Raw genomic sequence first — 27,547 nt, forward strand, 5'->3', positions numbered from 1 at the left:
TTTTATTTTTTACTTTATTTATTAATCAGTTTCTCTTTTGAAGCCCAGCCACAGGTTGGGTTTCAAAGGAGCGTTGTGATGGCAGGCACAGAGCTCTTTAGCAGACCCCCGGCTGCCAATACAACCCATCGGTGACCTGCGATTGTGTCACGAGGCACCGCTGGGCGCATGGTATAACGCTCACCCATGCCGCCGCACTGTTAATGCTGCTGTCAGAGATCGACAGGGGCATTGACTGGAGGTAAAACCTTCAATGCTCACAGGCTCTTGTCCTATTAATATTATGTCAGATAAAAATGACAGCAGCTATTTTGTTGTACTAGTACCTCCCTAGAAAAAACTAGTATGATTTGCTAACTAACCAGCTCCGGACCAGGCCATATTGCCCTCTTCGTGACAGGCACATTTTGATATTTTTTCATACATGTGCTTTAACGGCTCTAAAATTTTCTCTCCATCAGATATTCAAATAATTTTTGCCTCTTTTTTATTGTGATACATGGGGCTGAATATTCATTTCATTTTTATATTTTTTTTTTTGCCGATATCGGGGGAAGAAAAAATATGTTTCTATTTTTTACATTTTTTATTTTTACAGTTTAATTTTTTTTTTTAAAAAAAAAGTAAAAATTGTGCTACACTTTCTTTAAAAATAATTTGTAGATTTTATCATTTATTTTACACAATATGTGCTCCCCCATAAGGTGTATAAACACTTTGGAGGGGGTGGGGGACATTCCAAGATTTAAATGTATTGATTTCTCTTGTAACTGAGGGTGGAAAGTTAGCTCCTTTTGCAGGGCAAATTCAGCCTCCTACTTGAACTGCAGAGCTGATCTGGGTTTCCAAGGACCCAGCAGCTACTGCTCTCCCTACACCCTGCGATCATATGACTGCTGAGTTAGGAGAAAGAAGCGCTGTAAGTGCTTCCTACACTGTATATACAGCGATCAGAAAGTCAGAGATGGTAATAAACCCTCTCTATGGGGAGGATAATTGTGTTTGATAGCTGGCTTCCCACTCCTGCACAATCTTGTGCAAGCAATTTACTCTGCAGTGACATTTTAGAATGCTAGTTCACAGTAAACATTGGACTGCTCTGATGCTTAAAGTCTATGGGTTGTCCTAAAGCAGTTAATCCTTTCACAATATGCGCCGTACATCTACAGTGAATGGTGTGTCTCCCCCTTTGAGGAGTCCGCACTAGGGTTGAGCGAGTATGTTCTGACCGAGTATGCTCGGGCCGAGCTCCGAGTATTTACAGCTGCTCAGTGATTAGGTTAAATCGCTCCCGTGTGCATGATTTGCAACTGTTTGACAGCTTTATTACATGTGAGGAGTGATTTAACCTAATCACCGAGCAGCTGTAAATACTCGGAGCTCGGCCCGAGCATACTTGGCAAAAGGGTTAATAGAACATACTCGCTCAACACTAGTCCGCTCCTTTCTGGTGACAGCTGATCTGATCAGCTGTCATGTGCCCCTAACAGTCGTGGGTGGAATCGCGATCCACCGTGGCTGTTAACATGTTAAATGTTGCTGTCAATCTCCGACAGCGGCACTTAACATGGCCGCGCTGATGGGTTGGCATGACAGAAGACCCATGCAGTTGTCAATGCCGAGATGCTATGAGAGGCTGACGCCCTGCTGTGTATAGCACAGGCGACAGGATGATTGCAGTTTCTAGCCTCCAATGGAGACTATTGAAGCTACTGAAAAGTAAAAAAAAATGGTTTTAAAAATAAAAAATATATTAAAGCTTAAATCATCCCCCTTTTGCCCCATTCAAAATAAAAAAACAAAACCAAATATACACATATTTGGTATCGCTGCGTTCAGAATCGCCCGATCTAGCAATATAAAAAAAGAATTAATCCGATTGGTAAACAGCGTAACTAGAAAAAAAATCAAAATGCCAGAATTAAAGGGGTTGTCCACTACTTTAGATTACCCCCCCAATGTATCCCTCCGGGGCCCCTAAGACTTTTATAATGCCTGTGAGCAGTGCTATCACTGGCCGCTCACAGGCAACACTTGACCCCGGCTGCAGCCGGCTCTGACATCCGCCGATGTCACGACAAGTGCTGGCAGCAGCTGAGGATCTTTTTCTTCCGTGTTCCAGGTGGATGCCAGACTGTGGGCGGTGTTACCCCCCCGCGTCCCACCCGGCATCCCCCGCGCGCTCTGCCTCTCCCAATTCATTAGGAAAGCGCGCGGTGGATGCTGGGTGTGACGTGGGGGTAACCCCGCCCACAACCCAGCAGCCACCGCGGGGACCCCAGCGCTGAGTCATGCCTCACTTGTCGTGACGTCAGCGCGGGGTCACATGATGCCTGTGAGCGGCCACCGATAGCGCCGCTCACAGGCGTTATCTGCAACGGAAGGTATATACAAAAAGTCTTAGGGGCCCCAGGGGGATACATTGGCGGGTAGTCTAAAGTAGTGCACAACTTCTTTAAGTTTTTTTGGTCGAAGCAACATTGCTATAAAATGCAATAACAGGCGATCAAAAGATCATATCAACCCCAATATGGTATCAATAAAAACGTCAACTCGGCACGCAAAAAACAAGCCATCACCCGGCCATAGATCCCGAAAAATGAAGAAGCTCTGGGTCTCAGACAATGGTGACTTTTTTTTCTTTTTTTAGCAAACTTTGGATTTTTTTTTCGCCACTTAAATAAAAAAGAACCTATACATGTTTTGTGTGTACGAATTCGTAATGACCTGGAGAATCATAATGGCAGGTCAGTTTTAGGATTTAGTTAACTCGTCCTGCAAAAAACAAGCCCTTACACGGACATATCGACCAAAAACATAAAAAAGTTACGGCTCTGGGAAGAAGAGGAGTAAAAAATGAAAGCGTAAAATCACAAAAAGGGCCACGAAGGGGTGAAAGAATCTTAGGACTTTATGACATTTCTTTTTTTTCTATTCCCAGAGAAGCCCTTCATCCTCAAAGAATAAAAAACAGTGATCCGCTACACAGAATATAATAACATGGCGTCTAACCTTTCCACTTCAGTGTTGTCTCAAATCGGTAATCACTACAGAAATGTCACTGGAATGGCGTTGAACACCGGCCTACACATAGACAATATCTGCTAAGACTATGACCATGTAACGATTAAACAGGTGCAAACGTTTAGAATGACATTCAGTCGTGACAAAGGTAAACTATTAAAAAAGGTCAGATGCTCATAAAATTATAAAAGATAAAAAAAAAAAAAAAAAAAAAAAAAAAAAGAGAAATAAATAAAAGTGAATAAATAAAGGATATGGTGCTCCTCGGAAGGATGTTTTTATGTTAAACTCAGCCACGTGTTAAGGACTACATTTCCACATCACGATTCACAGTATCTTGAGGGTCTTCATCTGAGTCGCTGGAGGGATCTTCGTCATCATCATCAGTTTGTTCTCCTACGTGGTACAACATTAGTGCATGTGTCTTGTGGGTTATAGTGACTGTACACGGCCCTTGGGCCCATGGCTCTCCATCCACTTGCATTGGCATCCTTGAACTCTTTAAAATCAGCTGTCAAAGTAAACAAAATAGCAAAGTACTTCAGAATTACTCATTGACCATGTCGATGTAAATACTTTTATGCCCAAAAATGACAAAACTATTCTCGGAGTGATATCTTTATTGGCTAACCAGAAAAAAATATATATATATATATATATGTTTTTCTGGTTAGCCAATAAAGGTATCACTCTGAGAATAAATATCTGGTTAGCCAAAAAAGGTATCACTCAGAGAATACTTTTGTTATTTTTGGGCATAAAAGTATTTACATAGATTTTTATGGCTAACACGGTACCACAATATAACTTTGTATTGTACATCATTGACCATGTAGAATTGACCAATTTACACTATTGTATAATTTTCTTTAGGCCAATTAAGGACCTGGCCAACAAATGATACAGCTTTATGAAGCCTTCTTATTTGCAGCACCTTTTTGGAGTCTCTGTACATTTCACCAAGGATTGATCCTCCACAGAGCAGGTACGAAATATAGCCACGTGGCTGCCAAATACTGTATCAGATATATTGTATGCTTTATTATTAACAATCTTGCCTTCAAATACTGGAAATGACAAAAAGTCTTCAAAATGGATAAAAAATATAGAATGACAAAAGCACACAAGTTCTTACCCTTACAGTGTGAGCTTGGCCAAGACGTACAGGATTTGCCAACTTAACCTGAATCTGTGCGCAGTGAAAAGATCCATAAACTCCCACTACTTCCAATAGGCCATCATCATGCCTTCAGGGAAAATAGGGAGAATGAAAGAAAGGGGCATTGAGAAAGAGAACATTAAAGAAGAGATGAAGAGTTTGAGGAAGAACAGAACAAGGGAGAAAGAGTAAACAAAATGATATAAGAAAATATAGATGGTTATAATCAGGGCTGTGGTGTTGGATTCGGAGTCCATTTTGGTGGAGTCGGAATAAAATGAACCAACTCCGACTCCTAAAATATATAATAAATTGGGTACAGTAGTACAATGCAGTTTGTGGGGGATATTTTTTCATAAGAATTTGGGAAAGTTTTGAAATGTCCTATAAATGTCTGTCCTATTCCTGATCTATGGGTCTAGACTTTTAGCTGAGATGAATAAGTGATAAATTTACTGTAGCACAGAAACATGAGCCATGTATGAGGGAGTCGGAGTCGTGAAGTCAGTGTCATGGAAATTGAGGAGCTGGAGTTAGAGGTTTGGCTTACCAACTCCACAGCCCTGGTTATAAAAGGGCAATATTCTATATGTCTATTCAACACAGAGGACACAGTGCCAATAACATTCACAGGTCTATATACAGTATGTAGTATAGGAACCAAAACCAAAGAGATGGTGGAAAATAAATAAATTATTTATATATATATATATATATATATATATATATATATATATATATATATATATATATATATATATATATATATATATATATATATATATATATATATATATATATATATATATATATATATACACACACATATATACAGTGGTGGCCAAAAGTATTGGCACCCCTGCAATTCTGTCAGATAATACTCAGTTTCTTCCTGAAAATGATTGCAATCACAAATTCTTTGGTATTATTATCTTCATTTAATTTGTCTTCAATGAAAAAACACAAAGAATTGTCCTAAAGCCAAATTGGATATAATTCCACACCAAACCTAAAAAAGGGGGTGGACAAAAGTATTGGCACTGTTTGAAAAATCATGTGATGCTTCTCTAATTCGTGTAATTAACAGCACCTGTAACTTACCTGTGGCACCTAACAGGTGTTGGCAATAACTAAATCACACTTGCAGCCAGTTAACATGGATTAAAGTTGACTCAACCTCAGTCCTGTGTCCTTGTGTGTACCACATTGAGCATGGAGAAAAGAAAGAAGACCAAAGAACTGTCTGAGGACTTGAGAAACCAAATTGTGAGGAAGCATGAGCAATCTCAAGGCTACAAGTCCATCTCCAAAGACCTGAATGTTCCTGTGTCTTCCGTGCGCAGTGTCATCAAGAAGTTTAAAGCCCATGGCACTGTGGCTAACCTCCCTAGATGTGGACGGAAAAGAAAAATTGACGAGAGATTTCAACACAAGATTGTGTGGATGGTGGATAAAGAACCTGGACTAACAGCCAAACAAGTTCAAGCTGCCCTGCAGTCCGAGGGTACAACAGTGTCAACCCGTACTATCCGTCGGCGTCTGAATGAAAAGGGACTGTATGGTAGGATACCCAGGAAGACCCCACTTCTTACCCCGAGACATAAAAAAGCCAGGCTGGAGTTTGCCAAAACTTACCTGAGAAAGCCTAAAATGTTTTGGAAGAATGCTCTCTGGTCAGATGAGACAAAAGTAGAGCTTTTTGGGAAAAAACATCAACATAGAGTGTACAGGAAAAAAAAAAGAGGCATTCAAAGAAAAGAACACGGTCCCTACAGTCAAACATGGTGGAGGTTCCCTGATGTTTTGGGGTTGCTTTGCTGCCTCTGGCACTGGACTGCTTGACCGTGTGCATGGCATTATGAAGTCTGAAGACTACCAACAAATTTTGCAGCATAATGAAGGGCCCAGTGTGAGAAAGCTGGGTCTCCCTCAGAGGTCATGGGTCTTCCAGCAGGACAATGACCCAAAACATACTTCCAAAAGCACTATAAAATGGTTTTAGAGAAAGCACTGGAGACTTCTAAGGTGGCCAGCAATGAATCCAGACCTAAATCCCATAGAACACCTGTGGAGAGATCTCAAAATGGCAGTTTGGAGAAGGCACCCTTCGAATATCAGGGACCTGGAGCAGTTTGCCAAAGAAGAATGGTCTACAATTCCAGCAGAGCATTGTAAGAAACTCATTGATGGTTACCGGAAGCGGTTGTTCGCGGTTATTTTGGCTAAAGGTTGTGCAACCAAGTATTAGGCTGAGGGTGCCAATACTTTTGTCCGGCCCTTTTTTGGAGTTTTGTGTGAAATGATAAATGCTTTGATTTTTGCTTCATTCTCTTTTGTGTTTTTTCCTTGCAAGCAAATTAAATGAAGAGAATAATACCAAAGAGTTTGTGATTGCAATCATTTTCAGGAAGAACTGAGTATTATCTGACAGAATTGCAGGGGTGCCAATACTTTTGGCCACCACTGTATATGTGTGTGTGTATATACAGTCATGGCCAAAAGTTTTGAGAAAGACACCAAAATTATATTTTCACCTGATCTGTTGGCCTTTGGTTTTTATTAGTGTTTGTCTGATGTTTATAATCACATACAGAAATATAATTGCAATCATATTATGAGTACCAATAGGTTATATTGACAGTTAGAATGAGTTAATGCAGCAAGTCAATATTTGCAGTGTTGCCCCTTCTTCTTCAAGACCTCTGTAATTCTCCCTGGCATGCTCTCAATCAACTTTTGGACCAAATCCTGACTGATAGCAGTCCATTCTTGCATAATCAATGCTTGCATTTTGCCAGAATTTGTTGGGGTTTTTTGTCCACCCGTCTCTTGATGATTGACCACAAGTTCTCAATGGGATTAAGATCTGGGGAGTTTCCAGGCCATGGACCCAAAATCTCTATGTTTTGTTCCATGAGCCATTTTGTTATCACCTTTGCTTTATGGCAAGGTGCTCCATCATGCTGGAAAAGGCATTTTTGGGCGCCAAACTGCTCTTGGACGGTTGGGAGAAGTTGCTCTTGGAGGACATTCTGGTACCATTCTTTATTCATGGCTGTGTTTTTAGGCAAGACTGTGAGTGAGCCGATTCCCTTGGCTGAGAAGCATCCCCACACATGAATGGTTTCAGGATGCTTTACAGTTGGCATGAGACAAGACTGGTGGTAGCGCTCCCCTCTTCTTCTCCGAATAAACTGTTTTCCAGATGTCCCAAACAATCGAAAAGGGGATTCATCAGAGAAAATGACTTTGCCCCAGTCCTCAGCAGTCCACTCCCTGTACCTTTTGCAGAATATCAGTCGGTCCCTGATGTTTTTTCTGGAGAGAAGTGGCTTCTTTGCTGCCCTCCTTGAAACCAGCCCTTGCTCAAAGAGTCTCCGCCTCACAGTGCGTGCAGAAGCACTCACACCAGCCTGGTGCCATTCCTGAGCAAGCTCGGTACTGCTGGTAGTCCGATCCCGCAGCTGAAACAGTTTTAAGATACGGTCCTGGCGCTTGCTGGTCTTTCTTGGGCGCCCTGGAGCCTTTTTGACAACAATGGAAGCTCTCTCCTTGAAGTTCTTGATGATGCGATAGATTGTTGACTGAGGTGCAATCTTTGTAGCTGCGATACTCTTCCCTGTTAGGCCATTTTTGTGCAGTGCAATGATGGCTGCACGTGTTTCTTTAGAGATAACCATGGTTAACTGAAGAGAAACAATGATACCAAGAACCAGCCTCCTTTTAAAGTGTCCAATGATGTCATTCTTACTTAATCATGACTGATTGATCGCCAGCCCTGTCCTCATCAACACCCACACCTGTGTTAATGGATCAATCACTACAGCGATGTTAGCTGCTCCTTTTAAGGCAGGACTGCAATGATGTTGAAATGTGTTTTGGGGGTTAAAGTTCATTTTCTGGGCAAATATTGACTTTGCAAGTACAGTAATTGCTGTTAAGCTGATCACTCTTTGACATTCAGGAGTATATGCAAATTGCCATTACAAAAAATGAAGCAGTAAACTTTGGAAAAATTACTATTTGTCTCATTCTCAATACTTTTGGCCATGACTGTATGTATGTATGTATGTATGTATGTATGTATGTATGTATGTATATATTATATATATATATGTATATATTATATATATATATGTATATATTATATATATATATGTATATATTATATATATATATATATATATATATATATATATATATATATATATATATATATATATATATATATATATATATATATATATATATATATATATATATATATATATACATACATACAGTTCAAAGCCTTTTTGCTTCATGTAGTACATTTAGGCCAGGTTCAAAGTATGTTAAAATGGGATTAATTGTTTGAAAACATGAAACTCTGGACTCTGTTGGACCATTTTCTGGCAATGTTCCTCTTTTCTAGCTACATACTGCCAGAGAGATGGTCAGAGACTAAAGTTAGGTTTTGGACTGTTGTCTTAATTGGAGTCAATGGCCCTGGAGAGGGCGTCTGAACCCTGTATTCCATAGGTTCACATGGAAGTCTACAACGGATTTAGGAACTGGGGCAGAGACATATGAATCAGCATCAGACAGAAAAAGTCACTGGCACACTCAGAAAACAGAGTTGTAGCTTAGGCCTCTTTCAGATGTCAGCGATTTTTCATGTAGGCAAAAGAAACGACCCGAGTGTTATCAGTGTTTTTCAACAGAGTTTCATCAGTGAGTTTTTACCATCAGTGTTTTGGATCTGAGTGTCAGTGTTTCATCAGTGATTTTCACATATGAAAAAAATGAATTACAAAGCTTCTCCTATCCATTCCAGTGTTAATCGTGGATAGCTCACAGACAGAACACTGATGTCATCTGTGTACCCTCCATGATTTTCACAGACCCATAGACTTCTACGAGTGACTTTCATTAGGTCCAGTCCAGTGCACATAGAATAGCGCTGCAATGTGCCGCTCGCTTCTATGTGCCTATGTAAGAACATGCCCTGTGATATTATAGAGAATTTCTCATTACTGCACTGATTCCTGTAAATTGTAAAGTATTAAATTATAAATTTGTAATCTTGAAACAAGGTTTCAGGAGAAAACAAACAATTCATCCACAGAAACAATCAAAATCTAATAAAGCAATTAGTAGATCAAAACCACGTGGCAGACTAAAAATGGGTATAGGTCACATTAAATAACACTGTTCAGAAAGCAAAAACCAGGACTATTTAATCTGAGAGCAGCATAATGTAGGGGCAGAGACCCTGGTTACAGTGATGTGTCACTTACTAGGTTGCTGTAGTTGTATTATAATCAGTGTTTTATCAGCAGGACATTATCACTGTAGGACCAGGTGTTATATGCCAGGCAGATCAGCTAATCTGTGTAGCCCCGCCCCACACCACTGATTGGCAGCTTGCTGACAATATACAGTGTATACAGGAAACTGCCAATCAGTAGTGTGGGTGGGATTATACACAGCGCAGCATTCACAGCACTGTTACATCTACAGCAGAGAAAATAGAGATTTTATCAAAACTGCACTAAGCAGTCCAGTAAGTGAAACATCGCTGGAATCAGGGTCTCTGTCACTACATTGTGAAGCTCTCAAGATTCAATAGCTAAAACATGGTGACTGATTCCTTTTAATACATTGCAGCATCTCAGGGTCAATCATACAGAAATGACACATACCTAGATAATGGATATGGCTCATCCCCCATTCCTTCCCACAGACGGCAGCCACCACCCCAGTAGCCAATGTTCAAGACGACAATTCCTTCAAGATTCGGTAAAGAAATCTTCTCCCCATCTAATTCCAGCTGAAGTTACAAAGTTCACAAGTAAAAAAATCAGCAATTTCTTGTATCCATATTAACTACGTATAGATGTATAAATGTGCTAGCACAAACACAAACAAAACGAGGTGGAACATGATGTGAACGAATTATGGAAAATGCTCTGACCTCCAAAGTCATGGGTGGTATACTCAATGCACACCCGCTTTTTGGCACAAGCAGAGTACAGGCTGGATATCCCAGTAAAACTCGCAAGCACAGCTTTGAACACTGTTAGCTGCCTCAGCAATCAGATCTCGATGTCCGAGATCCCCCCATAGACCTCCATCTTACAAGTTGTGCAGAGCAGCTTATTCCTATTTTTAATGGATCCCCATGTATGCAACTAAGTGAAATAAAGGTATACCGACACTCAAGTCTGGGGGTTGTTGCCAACACGACTTTTAGAATCTATTGAGTTATCAGGGCTCTATGGATACATTTAATATATGCACTGGGAGCTTTCCCAATACATGCTATACAAGACACAGCAAACATGGTGTGCACATACCCTAAGCCACCTAAAGGCCAAGGGACTCCCGGACCAGAGCGTGACAGCCTCACAGAAATATATGAAGCTATGACGCTCGGGTCGGGATAGCCACGGCCAGTCCGTGCATTGCGGACAGAGATTGGACCGGAACGTCAGCATGAGCCTTTAGCGTGTGCTTTCTTGTCCTGTTCTCAACACTCCAGGCAAAAATGGACACTCCGCAAATCACTGGAAGGAGTTCTGATCCGCTTCAGCCAGGGGGCATCTCCAGCATTTCTATGAGCTAGGGATGACAGGTGAGGATGACCACCATTTGTTTTATTATTTTAAGCAGTCAAAGGAATTTAAAATCATTTATAGCGCCCAGAAACCCCCACCACTTGTTTAATATAACTTTACGGTGCAAACTCTAGTTTGTAAACTTGAAGCAGCAGCAATCTCTTGAATTCTTAAATAATGTATTATATAAGATTCCAAAGCATTATTGCGTTACGAGAGATACAATGACTTGCAAACTTTTAGACCAGGGCCTAAAAGGCCGATCCATATTAGACCTTTCCATTACAGCAAGAACTCAGCTGTCAATCACTGACAGGTTTCTGCTCCTAAATGTATGCACACAGCTTCTGGACAGCCCCAAAAATGCTGTTCCCTGTACAGTGACTTTTCTGGCCACTTGGCTGTGCAGGGGTCTGCAGCTGGCCATATTAACTTAAAGCACCACTCCAGTGTTTTGTTTTTCCATTGCCCCCCCATATTAGCATTCAGTAATTGCCTACAGCGTGCATTAAAATACTTACCAGTCACTGTCTTCCACCGTTCCCAGTGCAGCTCCGGTCCTCTCCTGGATCACTGACAATTGTGACCAGGCAGCTCACACAGCGTTTCTGTGTGAACCAGAAGTCACTTTCTCAGTGTATGGCTATGAGACTCAGAACAGGGCTCTCATAGACTAACATTAAGAAAGGAAGTAGGGAAGAATGAAATTAGCAGAAGGCAACGATGGGTAAGTACTACATCACCAATCGCTAATTCAAAATGCAAAAAAACAAAACACTGAAAAAGTGGTCATTTAAATTGTGTAACACTTGGAATGCCCCGATGCAAAAAAAACTGAAGGGGAGGCAAAACTAAAGCAACGATGTTGTGCCCTTTAGTCTTAGGAAAGGTGGTGGTGGTCCCATGGACTACTAAAGGATGCCATATCCTAACGATATGCCATTATTTACTGAGACGGGAGTATTCCTTAAGGCGTCCCATTACTTACATGTGCACCATAGCACACTAAGAAGTTAAAATAATTATTTTAAGAAATCTTTGCATAATTCAGCTGATCAAAAAAGACCCCACATCATTCATCTGCAATTACAACAGATTCAGTGATAGTCAGCAAAGTAATGGCACCAAACTTGTGTGGTAAGTACACTTTAAATTTTCTGTCAGTCCAAATCAATTTTTATAGACTTAAAGGGATAGGGGGGGGTCTCAGGAACAAAAGTACATTTTAAATCAACAGATCATGGAATTTTGAGATGTTTCACAATTTGATGCGGTTAAATAAAATGTTGCTGTGTCAGATAATCTTATAAATGCACCCCTGCTGTATCCAGTGTAACTAGTTGTGCCCGGCCATGCAGAGCATAGGTGTCAAACTCTGGCCCGTGGGCCAAATCTAGCCCGCAGGGTGATTATATATGGCCCATGACACCAGAACCGCCAACCCTATGTGGGGTCATTATTCTGTATGGAGGACTATGTGGGGTTCATTATTTTGTGTGGAGGGCTATGTGAGGCCCACAATACTGTATGGAGGACTGTGTAGGGTACATTATTCTGTATGGAGGACTATGGGGGGCCGATTTTTCTATATACTGGTTGGCCGCGACTTTGTCAAAGTTTTTCATTTTGGCTCTCTGTGTGTTTAAATAAGACATCCCTGATGTAGAGATACTGCAGCTGATAGGTAGGAAGCATAAGTGAATATACTGATGCCAGGGGCAGAAACTAGTCCAGCTGCTTCGTTGTGTGAGTTTACTCATTTCCGTACCTACTTGTTTTATCAAAGGAGTGAGAGTACCTGCTGTCTCACTGGTCCTTTGAGCACAAGTAGATAAATCAAGGCAGTGAAGTACAAGCTCAGTGACCAACTGAACACCTAAACTGAGAAAACAGCTTGTCAATCCAGTGAAACCTTTGACCTCACTCAGTGCAGCTCCAAAGTGAAGGACATTACACCCTTCATCCTGGTATGTATGCCCCCACCCCCTCACACCCATCCTGGTATGTATGGCCCACCTCATCCCGGTATGTATGGCCCCCCTCATCCCTGTTCCTGGTATGTATGGCACCCTTCATTCTGGTATGCTTGGCACCCCCTGATCCCCGTCGCGCTGCACAGAAGAAAAAAAAAACAATTATACTCACCTCCTCTCTCCTCCAGCGCTGTGTCCTGCTGCGCTCGGCTGTCAGCGTGCGCGCTATTAAAGTTCATGAATATTCACCACACCCACGCTGCAGGCACAGTGGGCCGGCTATTAAGGAAAATGAATATTCACTGCTCCCCATGGGCGTGCCACAGTGTAGGCTGCAGCAGGTGGCGGCTGGTTCCTGTGCCCTGCTACTCCGCCGTTGTCGCTTACCCCACATACCCCACCACCCACAGACACAGTATTTATGTATATCACACTATAAGACGCACCCCCAACTTTCCAGCAAAATTTTGGAGGAAAAAAGTGTATCTTATAGTCCAAAAAATACGATATATTTCATTCTGCTTCCTCACTTTGCCAGAAGTTGTGTATGTGCAACCATCAGCCGCAGCATCTCTACATGGTACAGCACAGCTAGTTACACAGGTACAACAAAAGAGCATTTATAAGCATCTCAGCAAAGCAACATTTTTTTTGTTTTTAAACACAATGAATTGTGGAATTTCTTAACAGTCTGAGATCTATCGATTAAAATCAATCGACCTCAATAACCCTTTAAAACCGCCTTAAAATTAAGAGGTCGCACCCGCATTTCTGAATTTGTACTTTTCCTCTTAACACTGAAATTAAAGAAGAGGTTTTCTATACCAACAACTCCTTTAATTCTTACCTCAACTTTCTTGTCAAGATCTTTACATTCCTGGATCAAGCAATCCTTAGTTCCGTAAAATAAATATACTGCCTAAAACGCAATAAAAACATGGATGTTTTACTCTAACATGGCAAAGCAAGCTACACAATCTCCAAGAACATTTACTATTACTGCCATTCATTACTACGGCATAGAAGACTTCTACAACAGAAAACCCCACTGCTCTATACAAAATAAGGATGATGAGTAACCTCGGTAGAGTGGAGAGCAGCCAGTTCATATAATCAGATAGTTTATATGTCTGAAAGCTTACTTTATTAACAAGCCTGCTTGAAAAAAGCGAAGGGGTCTTCTCACGATGTGTGTGGAAGTTTAATGCCATCAAGGCATCAGGGCCTATTGAAAAGTAATTATTCATTGACAAAACCTAAAAAAAGGAGAACAATATTATTATAAACTTCTGCAAACATGTACATAAAGTGAAACCCCCTGATGAAGCCAGACCTAAACACACAAAACGAGCACTAACACTCGGTGAAGAAGTATTTTACCTTTGGCTTCCTCAGACTGTAGCCCTTGTTAGTAACCTGCACTTTCCACCTGAAAAACAGAAATTATGTCTTTGTATCGCTAGAGAGGTCTATTCATTTACTGACCTGTACACAAGAATATCTGCACTGGGCAAAATAGGCAAAAAGATCCAACCTCTGCACAGTGGTGTTAAAGGGGTATTCCTATCAGATGATAATAGGGGGCATGCCATGAGACTAGGATTAGTGGGAAGACCATAACACTTTTATATGTTGCGATCCTGTGAGTCCCCGACCAACAAACTGCTAATGGACAGCTTTACCTGAATGTATAATTTATGCAGGAAAGTGAGGACAACCTGGAAACTGGATACACAGCTTTTCCGTATGAGAAACATGAAAATACTGAACAAAAATAAAAAAAATAGGACTAATCAAGAAATGTGTTTTTTTTTTTTTTTAATTCCAGTATTATGGTTATGACCCATTCTTTAAAAGGACATTGGTTCTGTTGGATTGTAACAACTGGGGAGAAATATTGAATATATATCCTTAATTTATTAGTGATCCTATCCCTTCACACTGTTATTAGGGGTTCTCTCCAGTTGGCACTACTCAAAAGAAACACTGTCCTTTAAAAAAATGTGTTATAATCAGATTACTGAGAACAACAAGAAACAAATCTCAACCCAGAACACATTTCATTATTAATCACCCTTCATCTCTCCTGATAAAGTCTACTCCTGGCCTACTCTGCTATTTTCTTGCTTCCAACCACAACACTGATGCCTCTCCTCTGTTCCAGTCACTGCACTGGTTGCCCATTCAATGTATAATCACATTTAAAATTATGATTTTCAACAAAAGCTCACCAAAGTGCAGCACTGCCTATTTCTTCATGTTTTGTCAATGTTCTAAGATTAATATCCACTCCCATACTGATTACTTTTCTCATGCTACGCCAGTTCTCTGGAAAGTGTAACTAGGACAATCAGATTAAAGGGACTACACCTACTTAATCACTTCAGGGTCCCATTTAAAATAAAAACAGTGGATATCCCCCTTACGCAGAAGTGCCGTTCTAACGCTGCTGTTCGCAATGTGCCACGAACTGCTGCAGCCAATCAGCAGCCGCTGAATCAATATTCAGTTAGAGTGGACATCTGCTTTGACAAAATAGCAAAGGCTGCAGGCAACCAACAGCCACTGATTGCTTTTAACAGTCCTGTCAGGGGCATAATGATTGCAGTCACAGAGTGTACGACCGTAACCGGCCCAGTGCGGGAGGGGAGCACACTGATGCCAGCACCTAACTCAGATGGATGTACATCCAATGACACACATTCAGCTGAAATGTATTGCGGCGCAGAGACTCGCCAGCTCCCTGCACTGCAATACACACCGACAACCAATCAGAGACCAGCAGCTGACGTTAGCATGCCTGTCACGAACGGGGAGCATGGCAGTGACATCATGCGCTGCCTGTAATGGGTGCGCTGAAGTCAGCAGCTGGCATCTGTGCCGGCTATAGAAGAGGATGCCACACACCGTGGGACTGTAGGAAGGTACAGTAAGAAGAATCGTTTATTACTTCGGCAGAACAGGCGACATTATACCAGGAAGGGGCCCAAGACGGGGGACAATATACTAAGGAAGTGGCCCAGGATAGATGACATTATTACAGGATGGAGGACATTATACTAGGAATAGCCCATGATGGGAACATTATGACAGGAAGGGGTCTAGCTTGGGGTTTCTATATGTGGAAGGGGCCGGGATGAAGGACATTATTACATTGGTGGGTGAACGCCTATGTCTTTATAGGACCTAGAATGCTACAAGAGCCCATACATCCAACCAACATGCAAGTGGGGGCCTAAGGTCCAAATTTTGCACCAGGGATAATTGGACTCTAGATACGCCTCTGATTCCTTTGACACAACAATGTCAAATGACCTGGTGAGAATATTGCTTGAACGGCACCGCTGCGGGAGGTGGATATCCATGGTTTTTATTTGGACCTCTAGTTAGTAACCAGGGAATGTTCACTAGTCGACAACACCATTAATCTCTCACATCCACAGTTTTAAGTATTCACTAAAACATTTTATAAATTGGACTCCTGCCCCATTATTTTAAGGAAACTCTTTCCTTCATTTAACAATATCTTCTTCCAGCATCACAATACACCCCATATCTGTGCATACACATGTATCTATGCGGCTGTTGAGCTTGGGTCAGGAGACCTGCGGCCAGTCTGTGCATCATGGTCCACACTAGGAACAGGTTACATGGATGTCTGAGTTCAGCTTTACTCTGTAATGTTTGGTTTTGGGAATAGATGTATCCAGAAGCATGGAAGGAGCTATGGAAAATGCGGGTGCTGTGTAACCAAAGATTATAATCTATCCTAATCTGCCTCACAATGGATGTCGTCATAAACAGACATATCTGATTTAAACACTTGCAAAGTTCTGGGATTTCTGATGCAATTATACCAGCACAATGAGCTGAAAGTTTTCTGTATAAGAACAAACTATTCAATGGAAGGTTTTGCTTCTCACCTGTCAAGCTTGACGCTATCAGCTTCCATCACATTGCGAAGTATTTGCTCCACAGGAACCTCCCCTGCATAGCCTGCACCCCATCCTAATGTGTTAGCTAGGTCGTTGCCTGTGCCTAGGGGTAGCACTGATACTTGGGGGATAACATTTTCTTGGCCCTGGAAACACATGGATGGGAAATTAAAAGCCTCATATTACCAGTTAGAATACTGCATAATTACCGGCATCCATACCACCATATAGTTAACCTGCATCGTTTGTAAATAGAAATGAGCATCATGATACAAATCTCAACAGCCCGAAACCTAAGACCAGGATGGGAACACATCTGTCCCCATTCATGACGGGGATTGGGGCTTCCCACGGTTCTAAACTTTGGACTCTGACCTTCTTTCTGGTGGTGCCCGGCTTTTTATCCTATAGTTTTATCGGATTAAACACTGCATCAAGCTGCCTGAAAATAGCTTGAAATAAATATTTAATCCAGAATCACCTGATACATAGGAATTAGTTACAGATAAGCACGGAGGGGGAAGACTGTGAGCAGCACGAGAGTGCAGAGAAATGACACTGTAAAAAATACATCGATGAATGCCAGGAACCAAGGATTCCCAGCCGAACATTGCCTAGATATCACAATGCCTTCACCAGTCTCCCTTCTATAGTGTATACTGGTATTTTCTTTTCCCCTCGGTCACCCCCAAGTCTATCCTTCAGTTGTGTCCGACCCCTAGATATCTGTAAGCCATGTTTCACCATTTTCCATGGCTTCTTTCAATTGCTTGATGTTCATGCAGTGAATGAACTTGTAATTCATCAGACCAGGCCACCTTCTCCATACAGGCTAGTCTTTGCTTCCACATTAGAATGCATTTTTCATCTAGCACTTGGGCAGATCCTCGCACTTGTCCATTTTTCTTGCTTCCTGTACATCGGCATCAAGAACTGAATGTTGTCTTGTTTCCGAATATGCCCCACACCTTAACAGGCGTCATTGTGAGAAGATATTCTATGTTACTCCCTCCACCTGTCCGTGATTTTAAGGTTCTGGTTGATGAGTGGATATTGTTTTTCTGATTTAAAAAAGGCGTATTACACCATAAATATTACAATACAATTCTTTCTATGAAGAGCTTCTGTCAAGGGTTTAGTCACTTTTGATGTCAATATAGCGCAGCATTCCATCAAAATAACTGAAACCTCCATGGAATCTTGGAATCTGTAGACCCACCGGTCCAGGTCCCAGAGGCCAGCGTGGCGTATACTGCCTCCACAGGTGCGTATGCCTCATTCTATTACTTTTACACCACCCATGCCGCAAAAAAAGAAAGGTTTTCATGGACGTCGGACCACAGCTTTAATCTGTGTGAACATCTTTCCATAACTCATTATGCCCTACACATTTTATATATATTATTAAATGGGGCGAGCTGCAAAACCAAACAGTCCATGGGCAAATGTGGTGCGCTTTCTAGAAATTGAGCTGAACGTTTTAGCTTATCCTGGACAACCTCTAAATTCTTGCTTCTCAAAGATCTGATCATAACATGGGATGAAATATTTTTCATCACTGTCCACAGAACGCAGTAAATGCTTCACTCTATCCCCTTAAAGAGTAACCGGCGTTTTAATATTTATTTCATAAATGAATAGTACACATGAAATTAACAAACCTTGTAATATATCTAATTAGAGAAATCGGCTTCTTTCTCCTCCTGCACAGAAATTTCCTATTAGTACCCCACAATTGAATTGTGGGGGAAGTGGGCAATAGGAGCTGGGGAGCAACGCTCAGGCAACAATGCCATTTAAGTGCTGCTGACACAAATTGACAGTGGCATTGAAATGGTTAATCTGCAGCGATCGGAGCAAGTTCCGGTCGCTACTGTTACAGGCAGTTGCCAGCTATGTTACATAGCCGACAACTGACTGGCATGAAGCAGGCTCAGCTGCTGAGCTGGCTTCATACGTTCCTTAGCCACCTATCATGAAAACGTAACGCAATAAAGTACTTTTCAAATGGAAATATTTTTACCTTTAGTTTCATTTCATCTACCGCATCAAGGACCCATCCGACAGTGCCATCCCCTCCACACACAAGCACTTTGGCACAATTAGCAGGTAGGAGAGTGCACAGCTGAAGTGCTTTGAATGGAGAGGTTTTGCTCAAATCAAACACCTGCAAAAAATGTTACCAATGAATATGTATGTTGTTATACATTTTGGCCCTAAGTCATCGTTTGCACTTTTAGTGACTTTTTATTAGTGTCATCTGGTATTTGTTGTTTTTTTCTTTGTACCAAAATCCTTTAAAAATCATCCACCTGGACTGAGGAATTTTGTGCAAAATGTTGTGAGAGGTCGAAAAGTCGCAAATGATGAATTAGGCTAAAATATCTGGATAAGGAAAACCGCACCCACAGTCAGAAAGAAAACACAACCAAGTAAAGTCATCTTAAAAATAAAAAGATGCAAATAAAACAAAGAACAAAACATGGAAGGAGAAAAAAAAAAAATCAATCCAGAAAGAAGGTGCAAAGACAATTATGAACAGGGCCTTTACTTTCCTATTTAAAGGAAACCTGACATCGGATATATGCTGTCCGATCCACGGCAGCACGTATCAGACAGTGGTTGTATGATTTCCGTCATGTATGTTTGACTCATTTTAGAGAAAAACATATAGTTTAAAAGTTGACGGGGACCAAGAAGCATGAGAGACTAGTCGGACAGACGAGTCCCCGATGGCTTCTCATCGCCCACTCACTTTGAGTGATAGGGCTCCTCTTATACAGGCAAGCAGGGAAGGACCTGTCAGTCACTGGCAGTGGGTTGGGAGAAGATTCCGGGGACCTCCCTTGCCAACTAGTCTCCCGTGCGACTCGGTCCCCGGCGCCTTTTAAAGTATGTTTTCTCTGAAATGCTGCAGTGTTTTAGAGTTAAACATACCTGGCTGGAATCCTACAACCAGCGTCTGATTCAAGGATCGGTGAGCATGCATCAGCTGTCACCTTCCCTTTAAATCATAAATTAGATTTTTTTCCCATTACCTATAGACCTCCATTATTACAAAAATACCTCTAAATATCTGAAATTACAGTTTTTCAAGGCTCCAGCAACTGCTCATCTGCAAAAATTCCACACTCTAAATTTCCATCTACAGTAGATAGCAAGCAAATACCCTAAAAAAGTTAATTACATGGCGTGTGCAAATTTTAATATCCATTTTACGGCTATAGGCCCTGATTCGTCATTCCCTTTGCACCTATTTTTTGTCTAGTTTTGTTTGCCCCAGTTAGTCTATTTTATGTGGGGGGGTTTTTGTCTGTTTTCCGCTTTGTGGGCGCATTCTAGCAATTCCAGATGTTTTAGTTGATTCATCAATTGTAACTTTTTAAAAAGTTGCAAAATTTCACGCAACTTTACTCCAGTCCCCTCCTGCCGCCGGTGTATTTTTGAGTATGCCCAAATTTGGGGGCAATTTTTGTGACTTTTGGCACCAAAAGTTGTAAAAACTGTTCGAGACAGAAGAAAACCCATTTTTGACTTTGCACCAAATTCACGAATCGTGTGCGCAGTTTTGTGAAATTTGTCATCAAACACGGCAATTAATAAAACAAGACATAAAAGGAAAGTGACCAAAAAAAGCAAATGATGAATGGGAGCCATACAGTTCTTTTTTTTTTAAGAATATTTAAGAACTGTAAAAAATGTGTCAAATTAATTAAAAGTGGATGTCACTAGATTTCTCAATACAGACAGCATATTATATTAAACAGATCTCCCATACCCGATGAGACTGGTGTTTTTACTTTTAAAATCCATGTCAGAATTGCTGGATAATGCCAATATTAAGATGAACATTTTAGGAGTCCAGCTATAGAGTGAAATAGCTCATGTGTATTCAGTCTCTGCCCAGACAGCCTGACAGCTGCAGCTTGTACTGAGCAGTGTGAGATCTCAGCAGCAGGAGAGAGGAGAGGCACCAAGGAAGGATGTGTCAATCATACTAGGTCGGCGGAGATGGAGTAAAAGCTTTCATATAGCCATACGGGCACACATTCTCAAAGTAAGTACACCAGCCTCATCAGGTCTAAGATCTAATTAGTAATGAGTGCAGTTTGTATTATGTAATTTGGTTACAGATCTACTTTAGCAATATATAAAATCCGCCAGGTATAACAAATGGCAACAAATTTTAATGCAGATACCATTTTGGTGAATTCTGCTTTATATACTTGACACAACTTTCTACCCAAGTACCCCAACCCTAATATACCCACCTGTAAAGGATTAAGAAGCCCTTTAAATTCACTCACTAGAACCTCACCCATATTATTTCCACTGCGTGTGTTGGCCAGAACAATTAAAGGGGTCCAGTTGCTTCCCATGGAGAATATTAACTAGAAAATGATAAGATTAGGTATCAACCGTAAAAATGCAATAAACTGTACTGCTATATACAATATGAGAAAGAGGTAACAAACATCTGTACAGCATTTAATAAGGACCAGGATGTAACAATGATGTTTCAGGTCAGGCAGTTAGTAAAAGTAAGATTAGTAAATCAGCAGAGCAGTTTAAAAGGGTTCTCTGAGAATGACAAGGGGGAGGGCTCTCCAGCTAGAGTGCTCTGCAGAATAGGTGTATGTACTCAACCAGGGAAAAGATTTATCCCATCTCATGTCAGTGTTGCTCCTCGGCTGAGAGAGGTACCGAAGGTGTGGAACTGTCATTTTCTACAATATGTCTCTTAAAACGTGCATGCATGTATGTATAGAAGCAATAATATACTTAATGTGATGACGATAAAACAGGAAAAAAGAAACGCTAAAGACATTCACCTTTCTTAGATATGCATTCAAACTATATTATATTCACAATGAATCCTGGCATAACAAGTCAAAACCAGATCAAAACAGATCAAATTCACAACAACCCCCCGATACAGCCCTACTAAATAAAAGGATTTACATGGGGCCCTGTGGAGAAACTAGTTAAATGTATAGAGCCTATATGTTTCCAGTAAAAATTACCTATTTCCCAAACAGATATAGATATAACATAACTATAATGAAATCAAAAGATATAAAAGTCTTTTCCTTATTATACCCTAAAACTGTGGCTTTCCTGACTGGAGGTTGGAAATCTAAAAAGGCAACAATATGGTGCTACTGCTCTATGTAGTCTCTCTACTAAGTCACACTAATGCTCATCTACCCTCTATATCACAGGTGGGCAATTGTTTTCCCAAGGGAACATACGAGAGACCAGGACTGTTCAGAGTGCCGAACCGACAGGCTGAAATTAATTCTGCTCAATATTAACATAATTATATCAGTTAATATCGAGCAGACATCTGACATACCCCCATATATACCACACAAGCCCCCATGCTGAGATCCCCCCAATATATGCTGCACGAGCACCCACGCTCACATCCCCCCATTTACAATACGAGCCCATACAGCCTCCTATATACAGTACGAACCCCCCCCAGTGTCCCCCATATAAAGTACGAGTCCCCACACAGCCCCCCATATACAGAACAATCTCTACACAGCCTCCCATGTACAGTACAAGCCCCCACACAACCTCCCATATACAGTAATAGCCCCCACACAACCTCCCATATACAGTGTGAGCCCCCACAGAGCCCTCCCATATACAGTACTCGCCTCTCTCTCGTTCCCACAAAACTCTGCACTGGTCCTCCAGTGCACTGACTCTTTGCAAAGCAGGTGCAATGAAGTGACATGATTGAGTCCGTCATCTCAGTCGCATATGCTGATTGATGGAAGAAGGAGCTGGCGGCCCTGTACTCTACCCAATGTATTCATCCCAAGGATGCAGGTAGCGGTGACAGTGGATGGCGGCGGACGGACGACTAGCGCATGGTGCGGCTCGTGGACCACTGTTTCAGCCCTTCGACTGTCTCGACCTGCTGGCCGGATGTGTTTCCACTCAGAAAACAAGCATATACAGCAGTACCCTTATTTACATCCCAAAATGTGCCAGCCATATTATATCATAGTAACATGCCAATTATAAAAATTAGTCTCCCTAATGCTTCAGATTTCTTCCAAGAGCCATAACTTTATTTTTTGTTGACAAATCCGTATGAGGCCTTTTTTTTTAATGACATCATTCACTCTACCATACAATGTGTCAGCAGGTATGTACGGCCTGGCGGACTGGGTCACACAAACGTCGGGATGAGATGCACAGCCTAGCAGACTGGGTCACACACGTCGGGATGAGATACACAGCCTAGCAGACTGGGTCACACACGTCAGGATGAGATACACAGCCTAGCAGACTGGGTCACACACATTTGGATGAGATGCACGGAATAGCGGACTGGGTCAGAAACACATTGGGATGAGATGGCAGTGGCCACGGACCTCCTGACACCACCACAACCTGTCATTTACCCGCTGTGTCACCGCACCTCCTGTCACTGCTCATTCTGAACACTGAGCAGTGATAGGGACAAATTTTAGATTACTTTGGACTACACCAAAATGGCACCTGGCTCCTACCACAGATGGGACCTGGGCAGCCCAGGTGGCGTGCCCTGGTCACAGTTGGAGGCAGCCACAGTGTAGGAGATGCAGTCACACACTGATCGCAGTCTCCTATGCCCTAGGGCTGAAATATTTGCAATGTGTAAGTGTTCTACTCAAACACTTAAAAACCAGAAATTAAAAATAGCAGCCCCAGCAGTTGAAGAACAATAAACTGTTAAAACAAGACATTTCATTTTGTATTAAAAATAATTAGATAAACAATAATTATTAATAAAAGAGTAAAAACGGACATTGCCTTTAACTCAGTGTTCAAAGAATGCAAGTAATCTAAAATCCTGGTGGGAGGTTCAATCCCTTGAGAACCATATAAAATAATGTTATTGTTCCCAAGAGATTGACAGTCTGAGATAGATCTGCAGTAATATCTACAACACCACAGGTTATGCAAAAGCGGGAAAAAGAATCTATACTTGTTCTATGCGTTTTATGCAAATACTACCCCTCCCATTAGGACTTTCCATCCTTCACTGCCTTTGTGTTCTCTGTTACCCTGGTACTAACATATGTTATTCTGCCTTTGGCAGCCCGTCCCTGCAGTGACAGGGTCTGGAGTCTTCAGTATAGAGAGGCCGGTTGTCCCCACTTTCCTTACTAGTAGGGATCAGCAGACTTATGGAAGTCCAGTTAGACCGAACTTTAATCTCTCCTCGAGAGAAGTCCGTGTTCGGAGTTTGGCACAGTTCAGGTTCGCTCATCTCTACTTACTAGACATGTAAAGCTAAGAGGAAACCACATGCCTCCAGAAGCTTAAGGGCATACCTATGGTCCCCGACAGTCACCTGATGATGACCATGGTCACCTAAGGTCTCTCGAAACTTCTGAGGTGAACCCCTTCAGGATGGGACACTTTACTATTCAGATAAGAGTCACATTTTTACAACTGCCATGTTACATTGGGATATGTAGACTTGTGCGTGCTTTGTGAGTGGAACCATACAAAGGTCAGACTGATCAGGGATGGTGTTGAGTGAGGGCACTACATTGTTACCTCTTCAGGTCAGGAAGTGCCACCCTTAGGGTATAATAAGAAAAGACTTATATTTTTGATTTCCTTATAGTTAGGATATGACATATCAACCATATTTTTGGACTCTAAGACACACAATTTAGCAAGAAAAAAACTTGCTAAAAAGTGTCTGTATCTAATAGCATGGAGGCAACTCGCTGACCCCCTACTACTTCATCAGTGATATGTGAGAGCGCTACGATAGCTGCTCCTCCCTCCCATACAACTCGGCACTGCTACATCTGCCTACTACACCCTGATTCAAGAAACTTATAGTAACCAGTCATCTTGATCTGTTTGGGTCTGGTTTAGGCTTCTTGTGCCGGGATCCATTAAGAGCACATTATAGTGTGAATACATATTTAAAAAGATGAATGATTCTAGTGTTTTTTTTCTTCCTGTTGTTGAATATAATGATGGGAAAAAAAAATGGATAAAGTCAATTTCACCTTCATATAGTCGACACTTTTGCTCCGTTTCAGCTGTTTCACAGCCCACAGATAGTTTGAAGGAATGATGAGATTTCTAAATTCTCCGAGATCACAGTTCTCCGTCTTCAGGCGACCTTCCATGCAGTCATCATGAACGGTCCGCTGACACCAGATACATCTAGCGCAGAAGAAAATACACAGTTATTACACAATATGAAGATAATGTAGGACTGTGGTCTTTGTTTTTCTCCAATATCATTACAAGCAGAGCTGATGTGATTTGCCTTGTAGGTCCGAGATATATCAGTAATCTGTGGCCGCTGGTTGGGCGCCCGGAGATCCACCTTGGACCCCCGATGTCCCAAAAGAATGGTCTATTCTCATCAGATCTATATCCACAGGTGTGCACCACCAAAATAGTCATGTAAGATAGGGAAAGGGGAAAGTAGGAAAAGTGTGGATATAAAGAAATATAAAATGCATAAACTTTATTGATTAATTAAAATCCTATAGATGTAAAATTGCTCATGCATCTATAGATGCATATAAGGTAACCACCTACTGATAGAAAAAGTGGTACCTACTAATATATCTGGCTGGATAATTTGCCCTACACTACATCCAGCCAGATCTATTAGTAGGTACCACTTTCTCTATCAGTAGGTGGTTACCTTATATGAATGAGCAATTTTACATCTATAGGATTTTAATTAATCAATAAAGTTTATGCATTTTATATTTCTTTATATCCACACTTTTCCTACTTTCCCTATCTTACACCCCCGATGTCCCCAATGACTCTTCTGATTGTCACGTCACGCTAAGTCTGGTAATTAAAAAGAGCCACAGATGCCGGACGGGGCTGCCATCCATCAGCCACCGATTACCAACGTGGCCAACGGGTCCTGTGAACCAATTTGCACCATCTCTAGTAATAATGGCGTCTTACCCTTTTGGGGTGGAAAAGGGGCTGTAATAGAACTTACTAATAGGATCATATTTTAGCTGACGCCCTCTGTATAAAGGTATGAGAAAGGAAACAGGAGTCCTCCCATGCACATGCTGTGGTGCGGCACGCCGGGGGGGGGGGGCTGTGGTGCGGCACGCCGGGGGGGGCTGTGGTGCGGCACGCCGGGGGGGGGCTGTGGGACGGCACGCCGGGGGGGGGCTGTGGGACGGCACGCGGGGGGGGGGGCTGTGGGACGGCACGCCGGGGGGGGGGGGGGGGGGGCTGTGGGACGGCACGCCGGGGGGGGGGGGGGGGGCTGTGGGACGGCACGCCGGGGGGGGGGGGGCTGTGGGACGGCACGCCGGGGGGGGCTGTGGGACGGCACGCCGGGGGGGGGGGGGGGGCTGTGGGACGGCACGCCGGGGGGGGGGGGCTGTGGGGCGGCACGCCGGGGGGGGCTGTGGTGCGGCACCCCGGGGGGGGGGGGGGCTGTGGTGCGGCACGCGGGGGGGGGGGGGCTGTGGGGCGGCACGCCGGGGGGGGGCTGTGGGGCGGCACGCCGGGGGGGGGCTGTGGGGCGGCACGCCGGGGGGGGGGCTGTGGTGCGGCACGCCGGGCGCTGTAGTCGGGCACCCACCTGTAGTCGCACAGCTTGGGCTGGCTCCCGCACTGCTGCCCGCACACCACGCACTGGCTGCACAGGGGCACGTTGCCGCGGACCCAGTGGTGGCTCTGGCCGATGCCTCCGCGCTCCTCGCTGCTGCGCCCCATCACCTCCTTGCACGGGAAGCGCTGGCTGGCTCCCTGCACGCACGGCTCGTCCGCGCACACGCCGCAGCACAGGCAGCAGGCCCCCCGCAGGATGTGCAGCTCGCACACGGAGCAGTACGTGGGTCTGCCGAACAGGTCCGTGTCCTGCCAGCTGTGCCTCCAGTCCTCCGCCAGCCTCCTCCGCCGGGAGCGGCGCACACTGCACCACAGGGTGATGAGCACGGGGATGGTGATGGCGCACACCGTCCACACCGCCAGGCTCAGGCCGCGCTCCCCGCCCGCCGCCTCGTCCATCGCTGACACCGCGATCACGACATCTGTCAGTAACAGAAACTCAGCTTCCGACAGTCACTGCCGGGCAGATGCTGCACACACAGACTGTGAGGGCGATGACGTCAGCGTCACATGATGTGCCGGTCACATGACCGATCTGGTAGCGGCCGGAGACTGGGGAGCCTGATGACAGGAGGAGAGGAGGAAGATGCAAGTATCTGCGGACAGGAGAGGAGCAGGGGCTGCACAGGAATCATGGGGATCCCCAACACAAGTCTTAACTGCATCCCACCCCAAAGAAAAAACGATGCTGAAGCTGGTTTCTTATTCATCCAGTTTCTTATTCGGGGCTGAAGTTTGTTTCTTATTCGACAATTTATTTTTTTCTGTTTTTTACAGGTTTAATTACAAAAATAAAAAATGACAATAATAAAATACAATGCAGCGATGTGCCCTGATGGAAATACCCTTAAAAGCAGCTACAAAAGTCATAAAACTAGCACAAAAATGGGCACCAAAGTGGACACTGAAGGGCGTTATTGAAAGGGTTAAATGACTTTGGGCCACTGATCTCACACTGCAAATACACGGACCAGGATGCCCCACATCTAACTCAAGTCACTCCAGCCTGGCCCAAATGGCTCCTGGGCATCACAACTGGCATAAAACTGGGCAGACAGACGATTTTAATGAGCTGAATAAGTATCTGATGTTTTTCAGGGAGTACATGACTTTGGGCCACTGATCTCACACTGCCACTACATACATAGTGATGGCCCGCATAACATGCAGATCACTCCAGCCTGGCCCAAATGGATTCTGGGCATCAGAACGGGCATCAAAGTGGGC

General features: G+C 42.9%; 1 protein-coding gene across 1 annotated transcript; it reads right to left on the minus strand.

Moving 5' to 3' along the window:
- DGKE (diacylglycerol kinase epsilon) lies at positions 1 to 26,846 on the minus strand. The gene is made up of 11 exons (XM_073684131.1): positions 26,292 to 26,846; positions 24,724 to 24,883; positions 20,962 to 21,081; positions 18,714 to 18,857; positions 16,679 to 16,836; positions 14,136 to 14,184; positions 13,898 to 14,011; positions 13,603 to 13,674; positions 9,868 to 9,995; positions 4,160 to 4,271; positions 1 to 3,535 (listed from the first exon to the last, which is right to left on the minus strand). The coding sequence occupies exons 1-11, from the start codon at positions 26,717 to 26,719 to the stop codon at positions 3,332 to 3,334; spliced, it is 1,689 nt and encodes a 562-aa protein (XP_073540232.1). The 5' UTR covers positions 26,720 to 26,846; the 3' UTR covers positions 1 to 3,331.
- Positions 26,847 to 27,547: the final 701 nt, after the last annotated feature.

This window comes from Phyllobates terribilis, unplaced genomic scaffold (genome assembly GCF_046119375.1).
Source record: "Phyllobates terribilis strain yellow unplaced genomic scaffold, ASM4611937v1 Scaffold_5__5_contigs__length_657084704, whole genome shotgun sequence".
Taxonomy (NCBI): Eukaryota; Metazoa; Chordata; class Amphibia; order Anura; family Dendrobatidae; genus Phyllobates; species Phyllobates terribilis.